General features: G+C 54.2%; 8 protein-coding genes across 8 annotated transcripts; 5 read left to right on the top strand and 3 right to left on the bottom strand.

Annotated features, from left to right (window-relative positions):
• Positions 1-227: 227 nt before the first annotated feature.
• On the top strand, positions 228-3,731 carry ireA (bifunctional endoribonuclease/protein kinase IRE1; the record flags this gene model as incomplete). Its single annotated transcript, XM_056685330.1, has 2 exons — positions 228-3,214; positions 3,275-3,731. The coding sequence occupies 2 exons, from the start codon at positions 228-230 to the stop codon at positions 3,729-3,731; spliced, it is 3,444 nt and encodes a 1,147-aa protein (XP_056544072.1).
• Positions 3,732-5,346: 1,615 nt separating this feature from the next.
• N7482_003204 (uncharacterized protein) lies at positions 5,347-6,023 on the top strand (the record flags this gene model as incomplete). The annotated part of the gene is made up of 2 exons (XM_056685329.1): positions 5,347-5,726; positions 5,855-6,023. The coding sequence occupies 2 exons, from the start codon at positions 5,347-5,349 to the stop codon at positions 6,021-6,023; spliced, it is 549 nt and encodes a 182-aa protein (XP_056544071.1).
• Positions 6,024-6,296: 273 nt separating this feature from the next.
• N7482_003203 (branched-chain amino acid aminotransferase) lies at positions 6,297-7,472 on the bottom strand (the record flags this gene model as incomplete). Its single annotated transcript, XM_056685328.1, has 2 exons — positions 6,297-7,363; positions 7,412-7,472. The coding sequence occupies 2 exons, from the start codon at positions 7,470-7,472 to the stop codon at positions 6,297-6,299; spliced, it is 1,128 nt and encodes a 375-aa protein (XP_056544070.1).
• A 134-nt stretch (positions 7,473-7,606) lies between these two features.
• On the top strand, positions 7,607-8,168 carry N7482_003202 (uncharacterized protein; the record flags this gene model as incomplete). Its single annotated transcript, XM_056685327.1, has 3 exons — positions 7,607-7,685; positions 7,719-7,888; positions 7,995-8,168. 3 exons carry the CDS (start codon positions 7,607-7,609, stop codon positions 8,166-8,168), a joined length of 423 nt encoding a protein of 140 aa, XP_056544069.1.
• A 393-nt stretch (positions 8,169-8,561) lies between these two features.
• N7482_003201 (uncharacterized protein) lies at positions 8,562-13,071 on the bottom strand (the record flags this gene model as incomplete). The annotated part of the gene is made up of 4 exons (XM_056685326.1): positions 8,562-8,965; positions 9,076-10,812; positions 10,900-12,528; positions 12,567-13,071. 4 exons carry the CDS (start codon positions 13,069-13,071, stop codon positions 8,562-8,564), a joined length of 4,275 nt encoding a protein of 1,424 aa, XP_056544068.1.
• Positions 13,072-14,546: 1,475 nt separating this feature from the next.
• On the top strand, positions 14,547-17,354 carry N7482_003200 (Kha1p; the record flags this gene model as incomplete). Its single annotated transcript, XM_056685325.1, has 3 exons — positions 14,547-14,681; positions 14,740-15,819; positions 15,888-17,354. The coding sequence occupies 3 exons, from the start codon at positions 14,547-14,549 to the stop codon at positions 17,352-17,354; spliced, it is 2,682 nt and encodes an 893-aa protein (XP_056544067.1).
• A 290-nt stretch (positions 17,355-17,644) lies between these two features.
• On the bottom strand, positions 17,645-18,595 carry N7482_003199 (uncharacterized protein; the record flags this gene model as incomplete). The annotated part of the gene is made up of 1 exon (XM_056685324.1): positions 17,645-18,595. One exon carries the CDS (start codon positions 18,593-18,595, stop codon positions 17,645-17,647), a length of 951 nt encoding a protein of 316 aa, XP_056544066.1.
• Positions 18,596-20,177: 1,582 nt separating this feature from the next.
• On the top strand, positions 20,178-22,025 carry N7482_003198 (deoxyribodipyrimidine photo-lyase PHR1; the record flags this gene model as incomplete). The annotated part of the gene is made up of 2 exons (XM_056685323.1): positions 20,178-21,388; positions 21,485-22,025. 2 exons carry the CDS (start codon positions 20,178-20,180, stop codon positions 22,023-22,025), a joined length of 1,752 nt encoding a protein of 583 aa, XP_056544065.1.
• Positions 22,026-22,331: the final 306 nt, after the last annotated feature.

Raw genomic sequence — 22,331 nt, 5'->3', positions numbered from 1 at the left:
ACCGCTGACACCTTTCGCGTTTATCCCTCCTCTTCTCCCCTGTCCCGGTTCTCACTATCCGAATCATCCACTTCGGAGGTGGGGGATGATCCGCTACCCGGATTCTCGCCTCGCTCCACACTCAACCATCCGTCATTGACACGACATTCCGCCCAAGTCAACCGGAGACCCTCCTCAACATTAAGGCTCTTTGAGAACGCCCCTCGCGCTGTACTGAAGTTTCCACAATGCGGTGGCGGCTGCCGGGCGCCCGTTCGACCCTCCCCGCCAGCGTCGCCCTCCTCCTCCTCCCGGTCCTGGTTGCTCCGCAGCAGCACCCAGAATCCCATGACTCCTCTGCCCCTCAAGTCTCCGTGCCGTTAGCACCGACCGGAGCAGATGCATACCATTCGAGTGCGGCCACTCTGGCCGTTCCCCCCATCGTGAAATCTATCGATGCGAGCGCCCTTGCAACTCTGGCTCTGGCGGGCTCCGGCCGCGCCGTTGGAGCCCCTCCTGTCCAGGCTAGCAGCACCGCTGCTGGCCTGGCTTCGCAGCTTCACGCGCGGTCCTTGCAGGACTGGGAGGTTGAGGACTTTGTGCTGTTGGCGACCGTCGATGGAACCATTCACGCAAGAGACCGCAGGACCGGCTCGACTCGCTGGGCCCTTGAGGTGCCCAGCAGCCCTCTCGTGGAGAGTATCTATCATCGTGTAAATCGCTCGAGTTTCGATGAGACGCAGCCCGAGGATGACTTTTTGTGGATTGTTGAACCCAGCCAAGATGGCAGCTTGTATGTCTACAGCCCCGGCCCTGAGGCTGGGTTGCAGAAGCTTGGCCTGACCGTCAAACAATTGGTGGACCAAACCCCTTATTCCGGTATTAGCCCTGCTGTGACGTATACCGCTCGGAAGGAGACTACACTGTACACAATTGATGCCCGTACTGGGAGCATCCTGCGGGTGTTCAGTTCTCGAGGACCATTCACAGCCGGGCAGGGGTGCCGGAAAGTGGACGGCCTGGAAACAGACTCGGACGAGTGTGAGACAACTTCGGGCACTCTCGTGCTCGGCCGTGTGGAGTATGCGGTCGCCATTCAGAACACCGAGACTGGTGACCCAATCTGCACCTTGAAATACTCCGAGTGGGCCCCCAATAATCGGGACATTGACCTCCAGAGCCAATATCTCCGTACCATGGACCAGAGTCATATCTATAGTATGCATGATGGAGTTGTGTTGGGGTTCGATCATTCTCGGATGGATCGGCCTCGGTATACACAGCGTTTCTCCTCTCCCGTGGCCCGCGTTTTCGATGTGGTCCGTCCTATTGACAAGGATTCCCCGGATGCGTCCACCCCTTTGGTGCTTCTGTCACAGCCACTCCAGCCGCCAGACCCCGACTACGGCACATTGGATGATCGAGACACACGCGTGTTCATTGATTCCACCAATGCGGGAGGGTGGTACGCTCTGTCTGAAGAGACGTATCCTCTCGTTACAGGCCGTGCCCCAATGGCCCAGTGCTATGACAAGGACTTTTTTCGCAAGGGACAGTCCCTCATGAGCTTGACCCCAAGTCAACAACGAGATGCCTTGGCTGGCGTCCATTCACTGAATAGGCCGCGTGTCACCCCTCCCATCCCCCGACTTGGCAGCTCGTCGACAACCGAATTGTCCAACGACACCCCGCGTGACGTCCTTTGGAGCCCCTCTGAACTCGCCCTTCCCCCCGCCCTTCGGCATAGCGCGATCATCCGTAAGGGCTGGGATAACGCCTTGGACATTGTCGTCACTTTGTTTCTGTTGTTCATTGGTACCTTTATCTACTTCAACTCTCATCATATCCGAGATCTCGCAAAGCAGAAGCTGGACATCAAGAACATTATCAACTCGAATGACAAGTCTCCGCTTTCAACCCCTACCACCCCGATTATCGGTTCCGCTCCCGACATCAAGCGATCGTCTACTCCGGCTCGACAGGTACCTGGCGTAACTGTGGAGGTTGATCTCGCCGACACCACTTCGGAGGGTGATGTCACTCCACGAGCCTCGCGGGACAACAGCTTGCCGCCAGATGGAACGCCTCGTGTGCAGATCCGTGAGCCCTCGCGTGGCACTTATGATGGGAAGCCAGACAACGGATCTCAGGATACCGACAAGCCGATCAAGAAGAGAGCTCGTACGCGCGGCCACCGGGCTGGAAAGGCGCATCGTCGCCGCAAGCCGCCTGGTACAGAGGGAGGTGCCGACCACGCTGACCAGGTCGTGGAGCAAGTTAACAATCTAGCCCCGCAGTCTCGTCTGGAGCCCGACATCCAAATGACCCGTACTGTCTCCAACGAAATTGTGGAGATGGATGGTGTCATCCGTATTGGTCGATTGGAAGTCTTTACCGATGTTGTCCTTGGACACGGTAGTCATGGTACTGTGGTTTATCGCGGCGCATTCGATGGTCGGAATGTGGCCGTCAAGCGAATGCTGATGGAGTTCTATGACATTGCCTCTCACGAAGTGGGACTATTGCAAGAAAGCGACGATCACCACAACGTCATCCGGTACTTCTGTCGTGAACAGGCGGCCGGTTTCTTGTACATTGGCCTAGAGCTGTGCCCGGCTTCGTTGCAGGATGTTATTGAACGCCCCTCTCAGCATCCAGAGTTGGTCGAAGGGGGCCTCGACATGCCAGATGTTCTGAAGCAGATCACCCAGGGAGTCCGCTACCTGCATTCCCTCAAAATAGTACACCGTGATCTCAAGCCGCAGAACATTCTGGTGTCCATGTCCCGCGGTCGAACTCCATACCGCGCTCTCCGTTTGCTCATCTCCGACTTTGGACTATGCAAGAAACTGGACGACAACCAGAGTTCCTTCCGAGCTACCACGGCCCATGCCGCTGGTACGTCCGGATGGCGTGCACCTGAGCTGCTGGTGGACGATGACATGGAGCCCACGAGCCTCGAGTCGCAACATACGGAGTCATCTGAGCCTGCCGTTGTGGACCCTCAGACGAACCGCCGTGCCACTCGTGCCATTGATATTTTCTCGCTGGGCTGCGTGTTTTACTATGTCTTGACTCGTGGCAGCCACCCCTTTGATAAGAACGGTAAATTCATGAGGGAGGCCAATATCGTCAAGGGCCAATTCGACCTGGAGGAGTTGAATCGTCTCGGGAACTATGCCTTCGAAGCTGATGATCTTATCCGCTCGATGCTGTCCCTGGACCCGCGTCAACGGTATGTCATCTCTGTCCTTTGCCGATGGTACACTTGAGTTACTGACTTGATTTTTCCCAGCCCCGACGCTAGTGCAGTCTTGATGCACCCTTTCTTCTGGCCTCCATCGGACCGACTCAGCTTTCTCTGCGACGTATCGGATCACTTTGAATTTGAGCCGCGCGATCCACCCTCGGATGCCCTGCTCTGCTTGGAGTCCGTAGCCCGGCGAGTGATGGGCCCCGAGATGGATTTCCTGCGTCTGCTGCCGCGCGACTTTAAGGACAATCTGGGCAAGCAGCGCAAGTACACCGGGTCGCGGATGCTGGATCTCCTCCGCGCCCTGCGGAATAAGCGTAACCACTACAACGACATGCCCGAGTATTTGAAAGCACACATTGGCGGACTGCCGGAGGGCTACCTGAACTTTTGGACCATACTCTTCCCCAGTTTGTTGATGAGCTGCCATCGGGTTATTATAGAGTTGGGTCTGACGGATATTGACCGTTTCCAGCGGTACTTTACTCCACCAGAGTGAGACTGAGGTGTGGATGGTGACGGTGATTCCCTCGGGAGTTACGTCTTGCTAGCCGTGTATCTAACCTCCAATATAACTGATCTTTTCTCCTTGCACCATAACCATCACGTCTCCCGCCGCGTTTCCTCCAGTTCCCCGCCCTTTGTTTGCCTGACCCTGCATCGTTCACCATTAGGTTTGCGTTCAACACATCGCCTCGTGCTTGTTGATGACTTGACTTCTTTCTCGCGTCTCTCCCATCACCCCTCCCCTTCACCTGCTCTCACACACGATCCTTCTATCATCTCTTCCTGCCGGTCCTTTCTTTTTGTGATTCTGCTTCCGTTAATTTGCTTTCACCTTTGTCCGGTGCTGTTGGTCTGGTCATGTCTCCGGCGAGTGTTCTACGTCTAACGGTCCTGATCCTCCCCAGGGAACAGTTCCCGCTCAGAGGCATTCACAAGGAATCGCACCAGGAGGAATTCAGCACGGACAATCCCCGGGCCTTTTTACTGGTCGTCAGAGACCCGGAAAACCTTTCACTTGGGGATCTTGCCAATTTGATCAAAGATCAGTGGCAGGAACTTTGGCCCACGGAAGAGTGATTTCCCTCTCGCCAGATCAGAATCACGTACCCCTCGGTGGATTGGTTGCTGACTTGTAGCCGGAATAGGCCTCTTCGAATCAAGAAGCTCCTGGATGATGCCCACCCCGGGGCCCCATTCAGTCTCCGGTGTACAGTCGCAGACATCTGGGTGGATAGCGGACGGCGTGAGAGAGAGGGTTTTGATCAGCGCGGCACCGTCCGCGTGGTCCGGGCTCACTCGAGCTCTACTCCGTTTCACTCAGATCAGCGATATCCTTCGGTTGTTCAGGATGTGGAGGGGGCCGCACGGGATGCGAAGCAGAAATTCCCCTCCAAAGATAGCAGTGGGGTTGATTTGCCGGCGAGGACAGGCGAAATAGCCTCATCAAACTCTCACATGACGAGACGAAGGCATCCACAGAACTCTGCACAAGTCACCACCCCATCGAAGCGGCCGAGATTGACAGAAGCCGCGCATTCGCAGGCTTCTCGTCCGGCGGAGACACCCATATCTTCTCCTCAATACCACGACCGTATACAGGCCCCGTCCTTTGCGCATCCAAGGGGACACCGAAGGCATCTGATCCGAATTTCGACAGATTCTCCGAAGAGAGGATTAGGCCTCGGCATTACAGCCAGCCCTATCAAGACCCCGACCTCCCACAGCACCGTCATGAACGACATGGCCTTCAACCCAGTGTCTATGCCGCCGCCGCCTTTCCGAAGCCGTGCATTTCCTACTACCTCGCGGCTACAGTCTGTATCACAGCAGCAATCCACTGTAGTCACAACAAACTCTACCCATCGACACTCTGTTTCTTTGCCTAATGGTAACCCTTGTGAGTCAGCTTCTCAAGGCCGGGAATCTCAAAGCACTCGAGCTCCAAGCCCGATTTCGTCTCACACTACGTCCCCGGTGGGGCAAGTGAGTGCCTCACAATCACACTCCCCCCGGAATATCTAGAGAGGTTCAGACAAGAGATCCAAGAATTTGAAGACCAGATTAAGGGGCGGAAAGCAAGTCCGGAGTGCTTGCGTCTTCTGGAGGAGATGTCCAGCCTTCAGAAGGAGATAAACGAGCTCGCATCTGGCCCGAAGACAACAAACACCCCAAAGCTTCTCAAAAGTTATCGCAGACGGTTTTCCTACCGCCGAGGACGCCTCCATAAATTAACGAGTGAGGGAGAGCTGTACGCGAAAAGTGATGTCCCCCCTGACGAGTCTACCGATGGGGACCAAGATGAGAATCCCAACGACGATATGACGGATGCAGTGATTGGGGGTGTCCAGTCTGATCAAGCTCTTCTTTCGGTGGACATGCCAACTGCTCGGAATGTCCCCCTGTCAAGGACGCCTTCCACAGGCGCCGAGATGGAAGAAGGCGAAAACACACGCAGGAAGGTGAAACGCCAGCACGGCCGTATTCCAGAGTAAGTTGTGGTCTCCCAGGTACTGTAGGTGTTGCAGCGCTAAGACGCAGGGTCAGGAAGCCCGGACCCGCGAAGATCAATTTGCCTGCGCCCTACTACTCCCAGGCCCCTCCGCAACATCTCCCTAGGGCCCCTACTCTGAGGCAGCTCCTGCGCCACAAGCAAGAGGCGGTCATCCTCGAATTCCCTCAGCCTTGCGCTGATCAGTCCGAGGTGCTTGCCATTGGGACATTGGAGGGTGACAGACGTGACAGTAGTGAAGAAGACAGCGGTAGCGAGGGATGTGATATTATTTGATGGGAACCTCAACAGACAGTCCGAGACAACGTGTAGGCGTTGGAGTCGATTCAGGGTTCCCGTGGTCTTACCCAGGCCAGTTGCGTGTTACCGACTGACTCGATCTGTTCATTGAAAATTCTACATGTTGCATCATTGATATGTGGATTTGCTCTGATTAACAATTCAGGGTACAGATTTGAATACAGGACTGCTTTTTGCTTCGTTTCTTCGTAGGTTCTTTCAATTGCATTTGGCGGCTAGTATCGATTAAAAGAATGATCCACGGCAGGCTCATGGCACGGTGGTTCCACGCTGGTCTAGCTTCTCGGCGTGGCCCTCCTCGATCCATTCCTTCGCAGGAGCGGTCACTTCATAATTCCAGCCCATTGGATCTTCGATCGATCCTAACTGAATCCCTCGCAGCGTTTGTAGAAGCTTCACGCAGACCTCGCCGCCTTGTGCCTGGTCTCCAACGCGGTACTCGAACTTGACGCCCTTGGAGCGCATCGTGATGCTTCGCACCGGCACGAGTGCTGCCGCCGTCCCAGCGGCAATTACCTCATCGAACTGGCTGAGTTCCTCATAGGCCACTCGCCGCTTCTCAACGTGGTAGCCCAACTGGCGGGCGATATCACCCACCGAGGATGCGGTCACAGAATCAATGGCATTGCGACTGTCCGGATGCACGATGGTTATCCGATCCCCATCGCGCTTCACGCCAATGAAGGCCGACGTCGAAAACTCGTCAATCTCGCTCCGCGTCGCGCTGTCCAGATGCAAGGTAATCCCGAAGCCTTCACGGCGGGCGCGATCACTGTGACGCAGGACAGGAGCGTAGTTGCCTCCCACCTTCGCATTACCTGTCCCATAAGGCGCCGAGCGATCAAAATCCTCCAAGATCAGCGCATCAACCGCACTGGCTCCATGGTATACACCTGTCGGCATCACAAACACGACCAGCGTATACCCATCTGGTGGACTCAGTCCCAGCTGCGCCGAGGAGCCGAACAATAGCGGTCGAATATACATGGCCGCCCCGGAATCATGCGGAGGCACAAACTCGGCATTCGCACCGACGGCCAGTCTCACACACTCGAGAAAGAGGTCCTCGGGAACCGGCGGAATCGAGACTACCTCGGCGGATCGCTGCATGCGCTTCGCATTGCGATCCGGTCGGAAAATCGTGATCTTGCGGTTCTCCGCGTGCCGGAAGGCCTTGAGTCCCTCATACACTTGTTGTCCATAGTTCAGGCCGGGCGCCATCCCATGAATGGAGAGATAGGGCGAGCGCACGAAACGCGGTGCGGACCACTGGCCGTTACCCGAGTACGAGTAGTGGCATTCAACGTGGCCATTGACTGGAAATCGTTAGCGATTGACATTTAATTTCGACAGTAAACCCCTACCGTCGCGCACTTTGAAGCCGATGTCATTCCAGTCGAGCGCAGCGGGGGGTGGAGGAAACATTGTGTGTGGAGCGGGTTGGTGGATCTGCGGGGGAGGGGCGGCTCTCGTTTTACAGCCTGGCCGGAGACGAGGCGGTGACTCGAGGGGTCCGCCGTCGGCCAGTTGGGCGCAGGTGGAGTGCAATGAATCAATCCATGGAGGATCTCGGGCCCGGTGCGGGTGGTGGCTATGACGGCCAGACTTCGGGTGAGACTGCGACGGAGTCAGACGGGAGTTTGTGAGTTGAATGTCTTTTCCAATTTCCAGCTGGCTCCGGTCTCGGCGTCATCATCCCCGGCACTTCGCCATGCTTCATCAGAGTCCTCTTTCTCTCCCAACACCTGGACGGGCATTCTGCGCCGCACTTGCGGGCACTTGCGGGTCCTCTTTTCAACTCGAACAGAAACCCGTTCCAGTCTATTCCCTCATTCGAGCCAGTATTGCTAATCCAACCCACTTGCACCCTCCGCGGAGGTTCAATCGTGTCTTGCCATTTGGTCTGTAACAGCTCAACATCCAACCACAGACTCTCTAAATATCCAGCTCCTGAAGAAATTCCTTCACAATCTGTGCATTATCCTAGGCCTCGTGTCTGAGCACTCGTGGCTGGTTACTGCAACACTGGCCGCGTACCTGGGCAAACCGGTTGGCATGGCGGAGAGATCAATACTCACGCTAAAGAACAAAGAGCTCATCAATATCCAGCAATCTAGCTAAGATGATCTGGCTGTGATAATAACAGCCAGTTTTGGTATGGATAACCCGAAGTTTGGGTCATCAACGGTGCTAGCCAGCCACCTGAGTATAAGCATAGCCTCTACGTATAATGGCCAGGACCAAGTGGGCAGGATCCACGAGGATGCTACATGTTCTATAAGCAGATACTAGGTGGCGGCGCAAAGAGTTTGAGCGGCGGAATCACCCCGGAACAATGTCATGTTGCTCAGCCTCGAAGCTCCCAAGCGAGAAAAGAATCTCGGCGCAATAGCTATTGAATCGATGTTGGTGGGCTCTCCCAAAGTACACACCATATATGTGCAAAAATATACAACCCTAAGAATCAAGCATTTGAGAACAACTTGAGACGTGACCTCAGCAGCCGCGATCCGCTCATGTTAGTTTCTTACCCTTCCCCATCATCGACTTGGAGGTCCTCACTCGGAACAGATAATACAAAGTAATCGCTCCAAAGATGTTAAAAACAAAATAGCACCAAAAAATGCCGTAGTTGCGCCATCGGTCAACATAGTAAATCTCACGAGCAGCCAGATACTGGTCTGCGGAGGACAAGCTGCAATACTGGCAGTCGGACGTGGCGTTCTTGTTGTAAACCGAGCCGCCAGCAATGTCGACGTACTGCTTCATGTAGTCCCAGCAGGTCTGGCCCGATGGCGGATCGAAGATGCTAAGTTCAGCTGAGTTGCACTCCACCGTGCGGCCGTGCAGCGCAGTGCCGCTGATTCCGCCAATGTAATATGTAAAGGGCGAAACACGATACATGAAAATCCAGAATCCTACTCGCAGAAGAAGTGTTAGATCATCATGGATACAGAAAGCACCATGCGGCCCCGAGGACAACGCAACCCGAGCCCGGTAATGCTACAAGGTGCCAGGGGAAACGTACCGGGCAGATCACCAGGTGGTTGCATCACACCATTAAAGATGAAAGAAAGACCAAACATGAGGGTTGCGAGCATGGCACCGAGAGTTGGCTCGGGAATGGCGGATGCGACAAATTGGGCCATGCTGGCCGCATAGACGAAGAATTGAACGATAAAAAGCATGATCAGTGTCCGGCTCTCAGAGTCCTGACCGGTGCCAAAGACAGACCAGTAGAATGAGGCCCAGGAGCAGACGCCCAGGCAAATTTGCCAGGGAACTTCCACAAGGATCTGCGAGAGAATAAAGATTTTCCACGAGTAGATCCGAGATGGTCGCTCCCGTACTTCGTACAAGGATCGCTGGGAGACGAAACGAGGCATGATCTGGTTGACGAGCGTGTTGAAAATGGTACACAAAAGGAAAACGCTGAATAGCACATTTTGGAAACCCTGTTGGGTGTTGTCGGATTTCCAGAAAGAGAAGCCAATGAACAAACCCGATGCGATACCGAGAATGAACTTGGCATAGATGTAGTCGGGTTGGCGGTAGTAGCCCTGGAAGCAGCGGCCAAGGACGACCCACAGCTGTGTCGACAACGGCATGGCGAATTCGGCGTTAGCGTCGTCAAGGAACAGCTGATGGGATGAGCCCTTGCGCATGGCATTAATTTGCTCAATCTCAGCAACAACATCTTGGTACTCCTGGCTTTCATTCCAAGCCTGGGGCCAATCAACACCGGGGCAACCTTCTCCGGCTACCATATCAAGGATGTATTCCGCGGGATTCTCCACCTCCTCGCAGGGGCGGGCTCCGTTGTGTTCGAAATATTGGAGGAGAGTAGACGATTGTTCACCAATATCACCGAAATACACCGTCTTTCCACCCTTAGCCAGGAATAGAAGGCGATCGAATGTCTGGAACAGAGTGGCGCTGGGCTGATGAATCGTTGCCAGCACAGCTTGGCCATGGTCTGCCAGTCTCCGGAGGAATTGACAAATGGTCCATGAACTCTGGGAGTCCAATCCACTAGTTGGTTCATCCAGGAAGATCAGCAGAGTCGGCTTCGCAGCAAGTTCGACGCGAATGCTGAGAAGTTTGCGCTGCTCGACATTCAAACCTTCGCCGAGAGATCCAACGACCGCTTCAGCAAAAATCTCCATGCCAAGAACCTGGATAACCTGCTCCACATAATGATACTTCTCTGCCTTGGAGACGCTCTTCGGTTGGCGGAGCATGGCACTGAACCGTAGAGCCTCACGGACAGTAGTTGTCTCAAGATGAAGATCTTGCTGCTGGACATAGCCAGTGCGACGGGGGAAGTTGGGTAGCAAGGGCTGGCCATTGACCAGTATATCGCCAGATACAACACCAACAGACACCCGCTGGGCGAGAACATCCAGCAATGTCGTCTTACCAGCACCAGATACACCCATCAACGCAGTCAGACTGCCTGGTTTGACCCAACCGTTGACATTGTCCAAAAGGCGTCGGGTCCCTTCCTTGACGGGAATATCGTAACTGACAGCCTTCCAGGAAAAGATATCTTTCTGCTCCGGCAGACGAATAGTATCGTTAGTCTGTGTCACTTCAAGTTTCGGATCCACGAGTCCACCCTCTGCGTCCTTTCCTGACTGGAGATGCTTGGGGGCATGGCCGGGACGAAACACTAAGGCCTCGGCCTTTGACTTATCGCTGGAGATGAACTCCGTCGCAATCAGATAGACAGCATTGAAAAAGATCATAAAACAAATGAGAATCCCTGTACATATTTATTAGCTATCTGTGAGGAAAAGAGATGAAATTTGCAGTGACCACCGCGGGGAGAGTTATTTTGCCAGGCACATACCAAAGTTCCGCCATAGGTGGGAGTAGTAGTAGTGATAGTTCTGCTCAATGAATGCGTCGCCGGAAACAACCCGCTCGCCAGCCTTTGCGCCAACGGAAGAGCAGATGAACGACGACCCTGTTCCATAGCTCGGAACTATTGACGTGCACGGATAGCTTTTGCCGTGAAATTCATTGGCGATCAGTGCTTCGAAAGTATAGTAGATCGGGTTGATCCACCGGATCCAGGACAGCCATGGGTGCATATACGGCTGGGGGAGCGTAAACCCGGTGTAGACGACAATACACAGAACTAAAATTCCCGCGAATGCCATAGCCTGACCGACGGACCTAGTGAGCGCCCCCAAACTGCGGAAGAGGCCAGACATGGTCAAGACAGCAAAAACTAAAAAGAGGTAGAAAATGAAGAACTGGGCTGGCTCCCGACGGAGGTTTGCCATGAAGTACAAGACAATGCTGAAAATCGAAATCCGCAAGAGTTTGATCGGGAAATCCACCACGAGGCTGGCTAAGGCTTCCGTGAAGGGGTGGACAAAGGCATAACCAGATTGTTTTTCAACGATCGGACGTTGGCTGTAGAGCTGCATGATTTCATTGATGGTTAGTAGTGCATTCATCAGTACAGCAAAGTAGCACACAGCGCCTTTTTGAAAGAAATATGACGAGGTGTCCGGGGTGTTGTAGAAGACAGATCCGATGATCAACGATAGGATCAGCTGGACAATAAGAGGAGAAAGGGCAGTTGGCAGGTCATTAAGCATTCGCTGGTAGGCTCTTCGGATACATAGCCTAATCTGCATTGGAACAGATAGGATGTATGGGCTACGGGACCGAGTGTGTCTAGCTTGCTGTTTCACATGGCTTTGCTGGAATCGTTTGGCGTCCTCGCCATTTGGAGGATGCCGTTGGTCGAATTCTGTGATCTGCTTTTGCAAATCCTGGTACTCTGGGCTTCGCTTCCAATGCTCAGCGAATTCCTTGGCTGTGCGCGGCACCCTTCTTTCCAGTCCAGGCAGTGCCTTGCGTTCATTTGGATTGGTAATGGCAGTCAAAAAATCACCGCTCACTTGACGTTCTGGCCTGGCCCAGCCCATGCCCTGGAAGTAGGCCACAGCCCGGTCACGGGGGCCATAGTAAATCTCATAGCCCTCGTAGAGCACCACGACCTTATCGAACAAGTCGTACATCGACTGCGATGCTTGGTATGCGGCAATTGCATGGCAAGACTGGCCCATATCGGCCGCAAGCCGCAGAGCCCGCACAAATTTCAGCGCAGAAGCGGCATCCAAGCCTCGGGTGCTATTATCCCACGCACCAATGCGACAGCGAGAAACAAACATCTCCGCAATGCTAACCCGCTTGCGCTCACCGCCACTCACCCCACGAATAAACTCGTTGCCAACCTTGGTATTATATGTATGGGATAGCCCAAAGACTGACATGACCACTTGGGTGAGGGTTTCAACATACTCATTTCGTGTCAAGTCTTCGATGCGTTGATGTGGAGCACGAGCGTGAGCAGCGAAGGAGAGGGTCTGGCCCACGGTCAAGTGAGGGAAATGCAGGTCAACCTCTTTGTTGTACGCCACATCACCGCGGTGGTGCTTGATCATCTGGTCAAAGTCAATCCCTTCAAAGTGAATGAGCTGCCAGGTTCCATAGTCAAACCGTCCAGATGTCCACAGATGGTTTTGAGGAAGGTGGTGCATCCACTCCCGGGGCGTCCCAGGACAAGGATAAGTTCGCCACCCTCCAGCAAGCCATCGAACCTGTGAATAATTCTCCGCCGCGATGATAGACGTCCCGTGAGAACTTTGGAGGCGAAGCGAAAGGGGAGGGTGAGACTCGAGATCAAGGTCTCTTGGAATAGCAGCGCAGATCCGGAGCCGCTAATCGAGAGGTCGGAGAAGACCACGCCTTGGGATGGAATATCGATGCCCGATTCATGTACCTGGCTAAGTACGGTCTGGGCCCAACGATAGTGATCAAATTCCGGGCTGTTGGGGTCTAGCCGAGGATCTTGAGTGTCCTTTCGGCTCGCAGAGGCCGATAGCTTCTGACCAAGCCTGCTAGAGGCAATGCGGCCCAGTGCTTCAATTTCCCGCTCGTCAATCGCGGTTGGAGTGCGCTCCGTGATAGGCGCGAACTCCATGCCCGGGTCGTCCTTTTCCATGGTGGCCGAATGCCGTGGCCACGGGGGTTGGAATTTGGGGTGTTGGGAAATATCAAGGCAGGAACAGTCACAACATTGGGCGAGGGTCCCTTCATAAGGACGAAAATTCGAGACATGGTTTCGAACATATATGGGGACGGACAGTACCAAGACCGATGAGACGGGGATGTTGGTCGAGTTATGCTCATCGCCTTCGGGGCCCGTCCTCCCGAGCCACGATCTCCACGAAACACGCGGCGCATCCCCACATATTCGTGCCGATTCAGGCCAATTCAGGCATACATATATCAGAGTGGTCGACTCTCAACCAATCACAGTGGAGTCGGGGTCTGAAAGTGCCGACTCACCGACCTCCGCAACCTGCCTTAAGCGATCATCAGCGCACGTAAGGTTTTGTGAATTTCGGTTGATAACTCCGGCTCCTCCGTCGCCCTCTGTACATGCTGAAAGTATTATGCACAATGATGGCTATTGCAGTATATAGTTTAGATTCTCTGCGGGGCCACTATTCTCTGAAAAGCCTACGATTGGCATGATACGACAGAGCAGCCTGCGCCATTGCTGTGAATGGCAGATCTGCCCCTACCTGGTAGTCGGGCCTGGTACCTCTTAAAGTGGATTTTTATGATGGTTTGGCTCGCCTCCACGTCTTCTACGGAGGTCGGCACCTATGGATGGCAGACTTCATGCGTTCTATTGGGCCTATGCTACCCTTCTACGGAGCAGTCCTGGTAATTCTATTTACCTTCCTTTTTGACACATTATGCTATTTTTACCCGTTGTTTGTTTGGGATTTTATGCTACGAGGTTCTAAATATGTTACAAAAAGAGTCTCTCCCATCATAGTTGATGACTACCCAAGCGTAGTATATATGTTAGGAGATTATATATTTCCACTACGGAGATTCGAGGTCAAGTCGATATCAGATCGTTTCTCAAAACTCAGGCACCCATACACTAGTTGCATAATGACTAGGTACACTGTAGCTTCTGAGGTAGTCTTGACTATATTCCACGTTGTTACCACAAAAGGCGATCTATTGCTTCTAAGCTTGTAGGTACCTGACAGTTAGTCCAGTTGGACAGCCTAATGGAAGAGCGGGGCTCCGTTCCAGATCACGTGCCTAGACTTACACGTGACAGAAGCAGGATTCCCATAAGGTCACATGAGCCTGCCAAGCCCCGCCATCTCTTTGCGCTCAGTCCACGTTGTACATACCCGAAATAGGCTTAGCGCGTACCTAATCCTTTCTCTCCGAAACCGATCCACAGGACCGATCTCCACAGCTTGCTGCTACCTCTCGTCCCCGCTACCAATCTCCATGCAGCCAAGACGCCAAGATCCGGGCGAGGCGAAGCGGATCGGATTGGAGAGCTGACCTGTGTGGACCGCTGTGGCTGGATGGGAACAATTATGGGGTTCTTTCTCTCTCACCACCCCCACCGCCCTCTTTGCTATCCTCCGCTTCTTCACCATGGCGACTGGAACCGCGACGACAACGGCCACGGCCACTAGCATCGCGAAGGTGAGCCCGCAAGGTGGCATCCTTGAGGGAGGAAATCCATCCCATTATGACCCCAAGAACCCGCTTGTTCTGTTTATTATTCAGGTAGGGAGCTGTCAAACCTCTCCTGGCCCCACTCAGAGCATTGCTGATTTTGGTCCAGGCGGGGATTATCATCGTGCTTTGCCGCCTTATTCACTGGCCTCTCTCTAAGATCCGCCAACCCCGAGTCATTGCAGAGGTCATCGGCGGCATTATCCTGGGCCCCTCGGTGATGGGCCGTATCCCCGGCTTTACTGATGCTATCTTCCCCGCTGCAAGCATCCCCAGCTTGAATGTGGTTGCAAACCTAGGCCTGGTCCTCTTCTTGTTTCTGGTGGGTCTGGAAACGGACCTCCGGTTCCTCATGAGCAACTGGCGCGTGGCACTGAGTGTTTCAGCTGCAGGTATGATCCTACCATTTGGCTTGGGATGTGCCATCTCCTATGGACTGTATAATCATTTCCATGACGACCCTAGTACGGTGCCAATCAAGTTCGGTACCTACATGCTGTTTATTGGTATTGCCATGGCCATCACGGCGTTCCCGGTGCTGTGCCGTATCTTGACGGAGCTGAAGCTGCTCGGGACCCGGGTCGGCGTCATTGTATTGTCCGCTGGAGTCGGAAACGATGTGGTTGGTTGGATTCTGCTCGCCCTATGCGTGGCCTTGGTGAACGCCGGAAGTGGACTTACCGCCCTCTGGGTGCTGCTGGTTTGCACGGGCTACTTGCTTTTCTTGAGCTTTATCTTCAAGCCAATCTTCTTCCGATTTCTTGAGCGCACAGGCAGCCTGCAAAAGGGCCCCAGTCAGTCGGTTGTGACGTTGACTTTACTCATTGCTCTTGCATCTGCCTTCTTTACTCAGGCTATTGGAGTCCACGCAATATTTGGCGGGTTCGTAATTGGCCTGATCTGCCCCCATGAAGGTGGATTTGCTATCAAATTGACGGAAAAGATCGAAGATCTCGTTGCAGCCCTTTTTCTACCCCTGTACTTCACCCTCTCTGGCCTCAGCACGAATCTGGGCCTTCTGGACAGTGCCATCGTTTGGGGATATGTGGTTGGCGTCATTGCTATTGCTTTCATTGCCAAAGTGACCGGAGGCGCTCTTGCATCTCGCTGGTGTGGACTGTTATGGCGCGAAAGTTTCTCTATTGGGGTTTTGATGAGTTGCAAAGGCTTAGTCGAGCTGATTGTCCTGGTTAGTACCCGCTCCGTCTTGGTGAGGCTCACAATTGGGCGCCCAATAAACTGACATCCGCTTGATAGAATATTGGTCTGCAGGCCAAGATTTTGAGTACTCGCACATTCACTATTTTCGTTGTGATGGCTCTGGTCACAACCTTCCTCACGACCCCACTGACGACGATCCTCTACCCGCCCTGGTATCAAATCAAGGTAGACCGATGGCGGCGTGGGGAGATCGACTGGGACGGAAATCCCATCCAGCAGGATCACCGGTCCGATAGTGTCTCAGCCGTGAAGGATCAGCTGAAGACCCTTCCCGTCCGAAAGCTTTTGGTTTATCTCCGTTTGGATGGACTCTCGGGAATCTGCACACTGGCCGCCCTGTTGAGCCTCAACCGCGGAGCTGCGCTGTCATCACCGCGGATACACCCTTCGAAGAAGCTGAAGCAGGCTGAACAATCCGTTGAGGATGCCGTTAGCTCGGATGACAACAAGGAGACCGCACTCCGAGTCCATGGTGTCCGACTCATGGAGCTGACAGATCGTGACTCTAGTGTCATGAAGGTTTCTTTCGGAGAACATGCCATGTGGGACCCAGTCGTTAATACCTTTTCTGCCTTCGGGGACTGGCAAGATGTTTCTCTTCGGGCTGGTGTATCCGTGGTGCCTGAACATTCTTACGCAGATACCGTCATCGACATGGCCCGCCAGGATAAAGCGGACCTTCTTCTCCTCCCATGGAGCGAGACCGGAACATTGGCAGACCGCCAAAGTGGCCTCGAAGTTGATTCAGCAGGCCGATTTGCTAATGGCCCATACGCCGACTTTGTCTCCAATATTCTGGAGCGTGTCCCGGGCCATGTGGGTATTATGATCGAGCACAACCCCGGATCTCGCCCTGCAAAACGCCCAGCAGCCCAGCGCTCGTCTAGTGGAATTAGTATTCATGACTCCGTTTGGTCACGACCAACTTTCGGTGATCGGTCTCATCATCTTGTACTCCCGTTCTTCGGCGGTGACGATGACCGCATTGCACTTCGACTTGTCCTGCAGCTTGCACAGAATGATCTAGTGACTGCTACTATCATTCAGCTTGCAGGGTTTCCATCAGATACAACCAAAGCTGCTGTATCCAGATCCGTATTCTCCGGAGCCGCTGCTGGAACGCCGAGTGGTCAGTCAGATATCGTGTTCTTCGAGACTCTGCGTGATTCTGTTCCGGAGGATCTGAAAAACCGTGTCGTCTTCCAACAGCCTGATGTGCAGGAGACGATCAGTGACCCAATCCAGCTGGCTCTGGCCTCTGTGCGACAAGAGCTCAATCTAACTTCCAACAAACCAGGCAATATTATTGTTGTCGGGCGGCATAGTAGCACTCTTGATTCTACCATTGAAATCGACGCGGGTGAGCAGAGCATCGGTTCTGATGCTCGGCGAGCCCTTGGAGCCATGGCTTCGGCGATGGTGCAACCGGGGGCCAAGGTTTTTGGTAGCGTGCTGGTGCTACAAGCTGGCCCCAGTTCTGGGTTGCTTGACAGTTACCAGTGAATTCGCGATTCACGAGAAATCGCGCTACGGGAATTCTATCAAATTTGGACATGCTATTCTGTTCTGCTTTGGTAGCTCAGAATGAATACAAGGACATCATACATGCAAGGAGATCTCGGCCGGCGTAACCGAGTACAGATTCACCAAAAGCAGACGCGACTAGGACATCGTAGGTGACATGCATGGATGATAGATCGTTGAACTGCAAACATTCCTCTCTGTGGATCAGAAATTGCCATCATTTACCCAGGGCAGGTGGGCATAACAGGGCAGTTCCAGTTGAATTTGCTTCATATTCCGGAGGTTGTGCAGCTTGACTGACGGGAATTATCCCAAACCCACGGTGGGCTGTACTGCCGGTGAACATTGAAAGCGCATCCGTCACTGGGAGGCACTTCTTGGGAAGAAGGGAAGAAGTCGATCTCACGAGCGCTGGATGACAGCTCATCGCCATGGTAGTTGTACGATCCACGAGCGAAGGCAACTAGCTTTCCAAGGATGGCGTATTCAAGTTTGAGTTTGATACTGTATGCGACGGGCTTGAACATGACCTGGACAGCATAGTAGCCAACATATTCAATGACGACGACGGAGACATCGAGAATAAGGATGATAATGTTGATGAGGAGCAGCTGACGCAGGATGCCATGCGGTCGACCATGAGGTCGGAGCTGTAGCAGCTTGACGGTCTCCCACACGTAGATCCCCGAGATGATCAGTTCCTGGATGCAGAATCCTAGTAGCTGGATGCGCTCCATGACACTATATCCACGGGACCAGGCACCGATGGGGGCTGCTACCGTACCGTACAACAGCACCGTTGTGGGGATGTGAAAGAGAACGGCGTCCACGATGATCATCCAGAGCACACCATACAGAATCTTGGTGTTTTGCAGGACCAGATGCAGACGCGACCACAAAACAAGGGACTGGCCCGTCACCATAGCATACCAGCCGGTCACGATGAGAGTGACACAGACATAGGGGGTCACCCCGGTTGGAAAGAAAAGAAGCATGTAACCCAGACAGTTCGGGATAATGCTGGCGGACGAGACCAGCAAACTCCAGAAATAACACCCGCGGCGCCGTTTAAACGAGACAAAACATAGGACAATAAGTTCGATAGCATTATACCAGGCAATCGCCGCAAAGGCCGCGAAGATCTGCGTGCGAACTTGGTCTCCGCTAGAGTGTGGATCAATCAGCGAGTCCGCGATATCGGAGGCGTCGTGCGATGACATGGATCGAAGGAGCGCATTGCTCAGAAAGAGTCCGAGAGGAAATATCAAGGACTTTTTGTTGAAGGGGAGGAGCGGATTGAGAAGAGACAAGGGGAGGTACAAAAAGGATCGTGCCCTTGCAGCGGCACTGCGATCGAGCGCGTCTGCCGATCTCCAGCTTCCTCACAGCTGGGCCGTGGCATGGGGGAGCGCGAGGGGGAATTTTGGAGCCTTTGGAGCTTGTTCACTGGAGACAATTGCTGGTGGCAGTCAGAGGGGCGGTGTTGTGAGGAACAGCCCGTGCCACCATGACTACTGCTGCTGCTTGCCGTGGGAGGGGGGTTTCCGTGGTTGCGATGGGTGTCGATGCAACAGCAACAAGACGCAATTGGAAGTCGACGGAGTGCCCGTGGATCCCCCGAACTCTCACCCCCTCGACCTCTCGACCTTTCGACCCCTCGACGTCCCCCACTCCAGGGGAGCGACTATAGACGCCGGCCGACATATCGTGCACGGGTGCCTCTTGTCCTTCGTTAGGCGCGGTGGCTTGGGTGGAGGAGATCGATTGGGCGCCGATCGAGGTGGATCCCGGGGAAGATCCCTGGGGGACTCCCCCTTTGTCAGCCAGTTAGGTTTGCTCACTAACCGTTAAACTCTTAGCCCCTTTTTTCAGATTCCCGAAATCTCAGTCGCAGTCTAAGCGTCATGACTGAAAGATTGGCGGATAGACTACTGTTCCCTGGCCCCGTCGTGCGAGAATGATCCCCACCAGTTGATGGGTCTGATCGACGACTCTCATTGTTGGAGGAATTGAGGCGTGGCCGAGCGGGCGATCTCAATAACTAGTCGATAGCGGACTAGCTGAAAAGTTGATCTCAGTTGCTCAAAGATGGCATGGGAACCGCACCATCAGTCGTGGGTACCTGAGGTATGCGCCTGGTAGAACGTTTCCAAGGTATATTCTTCTTCCCTACTTCGCACGGAGTACATATCAGCAACCCCGGTAGGAGGATGTTGGATCGATCTCATCCTCAATATTGAGCAAATGCGCAATGGGTGAGAGTGGCAGAGAAGGTTGAATCGTGCTCATCGCCCTGCTACCATGATCGACAGGTGTTATGGCTAAGAGTACTCCGTAGCACACCTACGGAGGAGTGCAACTAGTCCCGTGCACACGAACAACGCGAGGCCGGTCACGTGGAGACGCGCCACTTCGCGCTGAACGAACCCTGTGAATTCGCGTCACCTTGGACTTCAATCGGGATGATGAAGCCATTAAACGACGGCAGGCCTATCGCGGCGGGATTTTCGTCGAGGCCCAGCCAGAGAAATCCTTGCCCAATGCCGCCGGGCTCTTCCTCTCAGCACGATCCAGATCGGTGACGTCAGGAATCAGGAATCGGGAATCTGGAATCTCGATCGTCCGATCGATCGATGACATTCGGCGCGCTCAAATTGGGGCCCGCGCAGGCCATGGCTGCTCAACGCGATGCGCGTGATTTTGCTTCGTTGCCCTTGCTCCTCTCGCCCACTGGCATCTCGCGGATTCCTGCCGACCGGCAATCTTCTGACTCCAATCCGATTTCACAGTTTCATTACCCTCATGGCGTCTAAACGCAAGATAGTCGACACGAACGGCGACAGCCAGCCCAATACTGGGCATGACCGCAAGAGGGGCAAGCCCGATTTGCGTCAACCGCATCCCAACGCGAAACAGACCGAGGAGTTTGGCATAGTCCTGCGTGACTACTACCCCCCGGAGATGAGTAACGAACGCTGCCAGGCCTACGCCGATGGCACAATCGAGCGGCCAATCGAGACGTTGGAGAATGCGTGCAAAGATACGGTGGACACGCGCCGTGCTGTGACGCCGGGCAAGGCGGTGGTCCATTGGTTCAAGAGCGACCTTCGCCTCCATGACAATCGGGCTCTTGGCACGGCTTTTCAGCTGGCGAAAGATCACCAAATCCCCTTGATTGGAGTTTACATCCTGTCTCCAGAGGATTTCGCAGCGCATCTGACAAGCCCGGCCCGAGTGGACTTAATTCTCCGAACGTTGAAGCAGCTCCAACGGGACCTGGCAGAGCTTGATATCCCGCTGTATGTAGAGACACAGGAGAAAAGAAAGGGGATTCCAAGCCGCATCGTGGACTTGTGTCAGGAGTGGGAGGCGAAGCACCTGTGTGCGAACATTGAGTACGAGGTGGATGAACTGCGACGGGACGCCCGGCTAGTCCGTCTGTGTGCCGAGAAGGACATCGATTTCACCCCTTCTCACGATACCTGCGTCGTCACGCCAGGTGCCTTGGTCACCGGAACCGGCAAGCAGTATGCCGTCTACACGCCGTGGTTCCGCTCCTGGCTGCGCTTCCTCAAGGAGAATCCGGATTATCTGGAGCCGTCGGAAGAGCCGGGGTCCAACCCAGGCGACGCGCGGAAGCAATTTCCTGACCTCTTTGGTTGCCAAATCCCGGCCATGCTAGGCAATAAAAAGCTGTCGGATGTGGAACGGAAACGGTTCGAGGACCTCTGGCCGGCGGGGGAACATGAAGCCCTTCAACGGCTGGACAAGCTTCTGGAGGAAAAGTGTAGTTGGTATGGTGAGACGCGCAGCTTGCTTTCCGGAGAGCACACCTCGGCCCTTAGCCCCTACTTCGCATCGGGGGCGTTGAGTGCCCGGACCGCCGTGACGACGGCAAAGCGAGCCAACAAGAATCATCTGGACCGATATGATCAAGGTTATGCCTCATGGATCAGCGAGGTCGCTTGGCGGGACTTTTATAAACATGTGCTTGTGCACTGGCCATTTATCTGGTAACCTCCCCCCCCCCGGCCCTTAACCTCCCTTCGTTGTCCCCTTATAGCTGGTTGATGAGAGAAACAAGATGCAAGACTGAGCAAATTATGCAGTATGAACAAATGCTTCAAGCCCGAACATACCAATATCGAGTGGGAGTATGATACCGATCAGTTTCAGGCATGGTGCGACGGCAAGACCGGATTTCCCATCGTCGATGCTGCCATGCGACAGCTCAAGCACTGCGCCTGGATGCATAACCGCACGCGCATGGTGGTTTCATCTTTTCTGTCGAAGGACTTGCTAACCGACTGGCGCCGAGGTGAGCGGTTCTTCATGGAGCATCTCATCGACGGCGACTTTGCGTCCAATCATGGCGGGTGGGGGTTTGGCTCCAGCACGGGCGTCGACCCACAGCCGTATTTCCGCATTTTCAATCCGATGCGACAGAGTGAGCGATTCGACCCCGACGGGGAGTATATCCGGCGCTGGGTGCCCGAGCTGCGCGATGTGAAGGGCACTGCTATCCACGCGCCGTATGACCGGGGTGCCGGGGGAACTGCGGAGCAAAATGGCTATCCGAAGCCGATTGTGGAGCATGCGGCGAGTCGCGATCGGGCACTGGCGCGGTACAAGAGTGCTCTCCATGGGTGAGACGGTATGTCAGACGGATGTGGGTGGGGGGAGGAGCTCATGTTATCTACTTCATCCAGTATGGCCCATCGCATCCTGGCCCTGATCGGTTGAGGTCACATCTTAGAACTGATAATGGACTACCGGTATGCTTTACGCGGAACCCTCCAATCGGGGTAATAGGAATCAGGATAGGGGCAATCCAGAAGAGTTTCTGTGCACCAACTATTCGGTTCAGCACATTTCGCTTCGGCTTCCTCGTGGCTCTCATTGGGGGCCTGTGAGTGGCCGCCGCGTGAGACACGGCGCCACAATTTCCCCGCGCTT

This window comes from Penicillium canariense (genome assembly GCF_028826845.1).
Source record: "Penicillium canariense strain IBT 26290 chromosome Unknown utg000002l_segment0_segment0, whole genome shotgun sequence".
Lineage (NCBI taxonomy): Eukaryota > Fungi > Ascomycota > Eurotiomycetes > Eurotiales > Aspergillaceae > Penicillium > Penicillium canariense.
Note: the sequence above shows the minus strand (reverse complement) of the source record. Positions and strands in the feature narration are given on the sequence as shown.